The sequence below is a fragment of the Corylus avellana genome, chromosome ca3, assembly GCF_901000735.1.
Source record: "Corylus avellana chromosome ca3, CavTom2PMs-1.0".
NCBI lineage: Eukaryota > Viridiplantae > Streptophyta > Magnoliopsida > Fagales > Betulaceae > Corylus > Corylus avellana.
The window spans coordinates 1,196,848-1,204,012 of record NC_081543.1 but is presented as its reverse complement, the minus strand read 5'-3'; the positions used below and the strand labels follow the sequence as shown (position 1 = coordinate 1,204,012).

Below are 7,165 nucleotides of genomic sequence, written 5' to 3'. Positions count from 1 at the left end.
AACACTAGATTATTTAGGTTTTTTCAATTTTTTTTTTTTGTTTTTTTTGTTTTTTTTAATAAAATTGTGAGGGGGGCTGGGGGCTGCCACCCTCCAACCCATCTGGGGTGGCCTGCGCAGCCACCCCAGGCAGATCTGGCCACCCCAGATCTGAAAATTTGTATTATTATCTTTCTTTGAAAGGGAAGATCTGAAAGAGAAGGAAGAGGAAGGTTAAAAAAGCAGAGCAAAATCAGAGTGAGGGCTATCTTTTGCTTTGATACCAAAGAAGTCGATCCTATTTTGACCATTCAGAAAGGAAACAGAAATTACTTACACCCCTAGACTCTAGTGCAAAAAGCAGATAAGCAACAGATACAAACCCACTGCTGCAAACCAAGCTAACAAATCAACTCGAACAGCAAAAGTTCAAGAGAACAACTACAGAAAAATCCTCACCTTTACAGAACTCAAGCTGCACAAAAATGCAGCAGCCAAAACATTTACTTACACAAGATACAATCTTGAAATCCCCATCTATACAGCTGGGGGATCTGTTTAGACTAGAATCAGCAAATTTCCCAACTCCTGCGAGTTCTAATCTCCCAATCAATACGTTTGAACATCTGATCCTCTGAGCTAGCAACATTTCCATGCTTTAAATCATTTATCCTCTTCCAAAGATAATTACAATTGTTAACAACCCTGAGTTTATCGCAACAAACAAAAACAATTTGAACTTTACATGCATGATCAATCTTAATCTCCTAAGAAAGCTATCTGCTACATAATAGAGGCATGTTTATCTTCAATTTTGGTTGTTGGTGAAACTCTGTTTCTTATCCTCTTCATTATCACAAGTAAGCGTGAAAAACGCTTACCAGGGTAAATATCACACAATATGCGGAATTAAAAGATATTTAATCATGAGCAAACAATCACCAAAATACGTAAAATCAAACATAAGGATTTTAGTGACAAAGAGGAAACCTTTAAAAAAATACTCTAAAAGTAAAACTTCTCCATACCCTAGATCCGAACCCACTAAAAAACACATTTTGGGCATAATACATACGGGATGTCCGAACAAGGTAAGTGCCTGTCCGGACGGGGCCTTGTGGAGGATAGAAAATGGGCTCCCTGGAAATCCCGTCCGGACAGCTTAGCTCCATGTCCGGACGGCCACTAGGATTGGAGAAGAAATCAACTTGATGGCCTTGCAAAGTGGATGAGTCTTGGTGGTGCTTTGGAGTGATCACCGAATTAGGCAATTAGCCAACAAGAACTAACAAGGCGTATACTGTGGAAGCTGTTCAAGCTTGCCATTATCTGGTTGGTACAACTTCAATCTTCACTGTAATAAGACATCTGAGGTTAAGACCCTTCCTCCCTTGCCGCCCAATATCAAATCCCTCTCCTGGCTCCTGGTATGCTCACATTGCATACAAACGAGCATTCATTAACAAAAACAAATGGAGGGTTACACCAAAAGTATGTAGCTAGTTTTGTTTATAATATTCAGATATATCATTCTATTTAGAATATTGAAAGAAAACTGCCAGCAGAAATGCATGACAGATGACAACGAAGTGCAACAACAGCAGAGGAAAACAGAGCTCAACCTTTCCTTCAATTTTAAGATAAAGAAAATTCCTTTGTTTTGCACATTCTCTTTCAATTAAAAACAATCAAAATAATTGGTATCTACAAGCCTATGATCAACTGAGATTATCCAAACCATTACTCGTGACTCCACTCAAGAAATGAGAAGGCATAATATCTAAAAAACCTCTAAAATCAAAAAAATAAATCTATTTAACTGAGTAATAGCATGAAGAAGTCCCTTTACAACTCGTTTTGAAAGAATCGAAGATAAAATGGAATATAACTGGCACGGTTGAACATCCCAATACCCCCTTGTTCAATGACAGGCAACATATATTATATATAGGTGAAGAATACTAATTCTGAGAAAGATCGTTATAGGGCCTTCAAAAGCAAGAATGTACATATAACTTTTTTTTTAATATGCAAAGAAAATTTTCCTGCCACTTTTCCCTATTTCTAACTATTTTCTAAGAATATCACAATTATTTTTCTTGGGAGAGAGAGAGAGAGAGAGAGAGAGAAAATAGTCTAAATGATTTTTTTTTTTTTTTTTTTGTAAAAAGGTAAATATTTTATTAGACTAAAAATAAAACAATAAAGAGAGAATAAAAAAGCAAAAAAAACTCTTTAAGGAGAAAGAAAGGAATAACCTTTGGAAACTCACCTGCATTGTTTAGTCAGCATATAATGTCACCCGTTAATACCCCAGCTATAGTTTCTCATCTCAAAAATTTGATAATTGAAAGCATCATAACCACACTAACTTCAGAACGGGCTAGATAGTAGGCAACCTGCAATTTATTAACACAAACCATCAGCCACTTCAACAAGTTTCATACAGATATGAGAAGAAAACACCTTTTCCCGCATACCAGCTATGAGAAGAAAACACATTTTAAGAGTAATTCAGATCCCACACTGCCGAAGAAAATAAAAACTCGGAAAAATTTCCCGGAATCTTGATTTGGCACTACACAACAAGTTCAACAGGTCATCACTAGTCTTTGAGTACCTATTTTTTTTTGATAAGTAGTCTTTGAGTACCTATTCATAAGAAAATAACTAAATGTTTCAACCAATACATAAATAACAATGCATTCACAGTAGATTGAAACAGAAAATCCACATACACGTGCATTAGATGATATGAGGAGTGGCGCCACAGATTCTATACCCCTGCATCTGCTTTGTGTAGTCATAATCGAGCTTTTAGATCTTCTAAATTCTGTTGATCAAACATTTTCTACACAATTAATCAAACAAAAGGGAAAACAATTAGACAGTGATAAAACAGAGAGAAACCTATAAAAGAGAGGAAATGTTAGAAAGAAAAAAAAAAAGAAAAGAAAAGAAAAAAAAAGAGCATGTACCTTAGTGGAGATTCTTGCTAAACTTTTAGCTCATTCAATCAATTCATCATCCATCATTTTTAGGTGGACGCGAGCAATTTTGCGCCATTCTTTTCCTTTTTTCCTCTGACATTGTCTCTTTACCAAAGGACAATCGTCGATCCGTAAAACAGAAACAGAGGCAGGCAAGCCCTCTTCTGGCATGTACTTGAGCATAGGGCAGTTATCCATCAGCAATTCTTCAAGAGAGATGAGCTGTTGAAGCCCCTTATCCAAAGATTTTAAATTTGGAAAATTCTTTATTTGAAGAGCAGTCAGATTGGTGGGCAGCAATCCCACTTCCGGAAAGGACTCCACATCTCCCCTTTCACCACAAATAGACAAATTTTTAAGAAATGGGAGCTTTTGCAAACCCCATCCCATTCGTCCAGCAACGAGGTTGTCACAGTCGGTGATGGAAACCGATTTCAGATTGCAAGGCAAACCCCCATCAGGAAAAGACTCAAGTTCTTCACAATCAACTATTTGCAATTCCTCAAGAGATGGATGGAGTACGTGCATTTTATCAGGCAGTGACCTCAAACGACCACAACTCCAGACCCAAAGCAATGTAAGTTTGGAGGCACGAAATCCGCCTTTTGGAAAAGATACAAAAGAATGGCAATTTATGATTCGTACGTGCGAGATCATTAAATCAAGACCAAGTTGGTCTGAAAGAGTTTCCAAATGCTCACACCCAAAGATAAAGATATCAGAAAGGTTTGGGAATAAGTCCAATGGGAAGGACCTGAAAGAATCATTAATATTTTGCAAGCGCAATTTTTTAAGGGATGAAAAGATTTGGTGCATCGGAAGTTCTAACGTCTGACAGTTTGTGATGGAAAGGGATTTTAAAGTAGATGGTAAATCACCCATTGAAAGTGAGGAACAGTTAGAGATTTCTAACTCTTGGAGAGAATAGCTGGACTCCTTCATTGCAATGGCTAGGGAATCTAGTGCATCAAATCCTCCAACTTTGAGAATCTGTATTTTGGTTGGCAAATCCTTCAACAGGTCCTTATTACAACCTGTTAGATTCAATTGACATATAGAAGGAGCCCTTGGGAGTGAAGACACCAGTAGCGGACATTCCTTGATCTCAAGTTTGATTAGAGAAGGAAGATGGATGGGCAACTCTCTTGTTAGCTTAGGGCAGTCACATATATAAAGCTCTTGAAGAAGAGGAAAATCTCCACTTTCACTTAACCATTCCTCCCACTTCGACATTTGCTTAAATCTTAGAACTTTTAAGGCTCCAAATGGCTTAATTGAAAAAGAACCATCGCCATAAAACTCACGATCCACTTTAACAACTTCATCAAATTGAATAAAAGAAAGGTCTTTCAGAGAGGGTAGCTGCCCAAGTGGTGGCAAGCTGCAGCAATATTTACAATCGTATAGATAAAGAGATGCTATATTAGAGAATGAATGATGCCCTACCCAATCTGAAAAGCTTTTGCTGCTATAATATTTGATTGTAAGACTTTCTAGATTTGAATGAGGCTGGAGACAGTCAAGTATAGTTCTTTGACTTTCTAAAACATCAGTATCAGTATCAGCTTTCCATTTCAACACCAAATCCTTAATGTGTTTCTTCTCCTTCAAGCATGCATCCAACGCATCTGTAGAAGAGACAACATTTTGAAGATTCAAAATAGCAAGCTTTCCTCGAAGATTTGTAAGATTTCCCAACTCTCCTATGCAGGACCCACTAGTTTTGCTGACTATAAATGTAGTCAATGTTTGGAGATATTTTAGTCTACCCATTTGTATCGGCATCTCCATTATTAATCTAGTTCCAGTGATATCAAGATGTCGTAGATTAATGAGTTTTCGCATATCCCTTGGCAATCCAACAAGTTTGTCACAACATGATAACTTGAGTGTTTGCAAATTGATCAACTTACACAGGGAATTAGGCAAGCTTCTAATTGCAGTGAAAGAAAGGTCCAAATAACGTAACTGTTTGATTTTATCAATTGAATCAGGCAAGTTAGTCACATTCTCATAGTGAGACAAAGAGAGTACCCGTAAATATCTTTGCTTTGGCAATAAATCATGAGGTACTTTTTTAGTTAAATTGTTGTCTCTTATGGAAAATTCTAATGGCAGGAAGGTGCGCAGCCGCTTAACCTTGTAAAGAGCCTCAAACTTCTTGAAGTTATCAAATCTTGTTCTAAAGTATGACAAGTGACGCGTCTTGTTACCCTCCTGCCTAAAGTTAAATTGCCCAGATACAAAGTTTGCCAAATTATTGACAAGATCATGCATTACAAAACCTAATTTATTACCGCATGATTGTTGGAATAATGATCTTGATACAAGAATACAAAAATAATCTTCACCAACTTCTTTCATTGTTCTGTTTCTAGGTTCTGGCAATAAACCTTCGGCCATCCATAATAAGATTAAGTGATCTTTTTCAAATGCATAACCCTTTGGGAATATTGAACAATAAGCAAAGCATGGCTTTAAATGTGAGGGAAGGTATTTGTAGCTTAATCTTAAACTAGGAAGAATGTTTGTGTAGTCTATTGGCGAATCCCATAATTCACTCTTCAATATCTTCTCCCACTCATCAACATCTAATTTAGTTCGCAAGATACTCCCAATTGCTTTGACTGCTAAAGGTAAACCTTCACACTTTTTCACAATTTGTCTACCTATTACTTCTAGCTCTGAACGTGCATCAAATTTGCCATCGAGGAATGAATGTTTTACTAGTGACCAACAATCTTCTTCTGATAACATGTCGAGATAATGAGTTGAAACAGTGCGCATTACTGATGCAACATTGTCATTGCGTGTTGTTACAATGACCGTACTTCCTTGTGCCCCAGATTTAAATGGACCACTTAAGACCTTCCAATTAGCATAATTCTCGTTCCATACATCATCTAAAACAAGTAGGAATTTCTTCCCCATCAATTCCTCCTGTAATGTAAGTTGAAGCCGATTTAGATTCTTAATATCATCATTAGTAGACGAGCCCACTTCCTCTAGAATTGTTTTCGTTACCTTAAACACGTCAAACTCATCTGAAACACAAACCCATGCTTGAAGGTTAAAATGCTCCTTCACCCTCTTATCCTTGTATACTAGCTGAGCAAGGGTGGTCTTGCCAATTCCCCCCATGCCGACTATGGAAATCACATACAGATTTTCATTGCCACATGCATCATCTAAGAGCAATAAGTTTATTATTTTTTCCGTATCATCATTCCTACCAAAAATATCAGATTCTTCAACCAAAGAAGTCGTGGGCAATCTTTTTGATGATTCTCTTCCAACACCTTCTTTCAAACCTAGAGCATCTTTTTGTCTTGCTAAATATTCTAGTTTGTCTAGTACTTCTTTTATCTTTGGCTCTACCTCCTTAACAAAAGGACTAAGAGAAGTACAAATGGAGTTTCGTACCTTACTTGCAGTGGTTTGAAATTCAGCATCCAACTTACGTTGCAAGAGTTCAGTAGCTATCTCATCGAAGATGTCCTCTGCATCATAGACAACATCTTTCAACTCATTGAGCCACTCTTTCACAGCAGGATTTGTAAGTTGTATTTCCTCCGCGTCTTCACAGAGTGCACTCATGGACAGCAATGATATCTTCAACTTATGTAAGAGTCCCTCGATGACTTTTCGTCCCCGAAAGATGTCAAGGAACTCCCCTGATGCCATTCGTTCAAAAAATACTTGGAAAAATGGAGAGAGAAGTAGGCTTGCAACCTCATCCATTTTGGCTTCTTTGCAAGTCCAAAGGAAATGAAGGAAGGCTGCTACGGAATTGTGTTTTGCCTGTTACACCAGTTTATACAACATATAAGGGAAACAACCAACGGGAGTGATGGGCCCAAAAAGTAAATGCTTTAGGACTTGTTTGCTAACTTTTTTTCCTTTTTCTTTTTTTCCCTTTATCCAAAAAGTCAGAGAACATTAACCAACAATTTTTTTCATAAAATACATAAAAACAAAAAACAAAAACTCAAAAACAGGTGAATTTTATATTAACTATTTTACAATGTATTGTCCAACTTGTTAACAAGCGATTGGAAAAAAAAATAGAAATAGAAATTTGAAGATCCCAATTTATAATGTAACATTATTTATACCGTTAGATGCAACAATATTAAATCATTATCATAAAATAATTCATCTCCGTCTCTTTCTTTTACTTAAAATGGAGAGACATA

The 7,165-nt window shown here is 36.8% G+C and overlaps 1 protein-coding gene across 4 annotated transcripts; it reads right to left on the bottom strand.

Annotated features, from left to right (window-relative positions):
* Positions 1 to 885: 885 nt before the first annotated feature.
* On the bottom strand, positions 886 to 6,747 carry LOC132173414 (putative disease resistance RPP13-like protein 1). 4 transcript variants are annotated; one of them, XM_059584914.1, is made up of 5 exons: positions 2,958 to 6,747; positions 2,718 to 2,830; positions 2,460 to 2,631; positions 2,252 to 2,378; positions 886 to 1,403 (listed from the first exon to the last, which is right to left on the bottom strand). In XM_059584914.1, the coding sequence occupies exon 1, from the start codon at positions 6,708 to 6,710 to the stop codon at positions 2,988 to 2,990; it is 3,723 nt and encodes a 1,240-aa protein (XP_059440897.1). In that variant the 5' UTR covers positions 6,711 to 6,747; the 3' UTR covers positions 886 to 1,403; positions 2,252 to 2,378; positions 2,460 to 2,631; positions 2,718 to 2,830; positions 2,958 to 2,987. The 4 variants fall into 4 exon arrangements, with proteins under 4 accessions (XP_059440897.1, XP_059440899.1, XP_059440898.1 ...); XM_059584916.1 differs by having other exon boundaries at positions 2,600 to 2,631; XM_059584915.1 differs by having other exon boundaries at positions 2,460 to 2,557.
* Positions 6,748 to 7,165: the final 418 nt, after the last annotated feature.

Bases quoted from the DNA above. Each gene is read 5' to 3' on its own strand.
- LOC132173414 (XM_059584914.1), bottom strand. From the start codon at position 6,710: ATGGATGAGGTTGCAAGCCTACTTCTCTCTCCATTTTTCCAAGTATTT.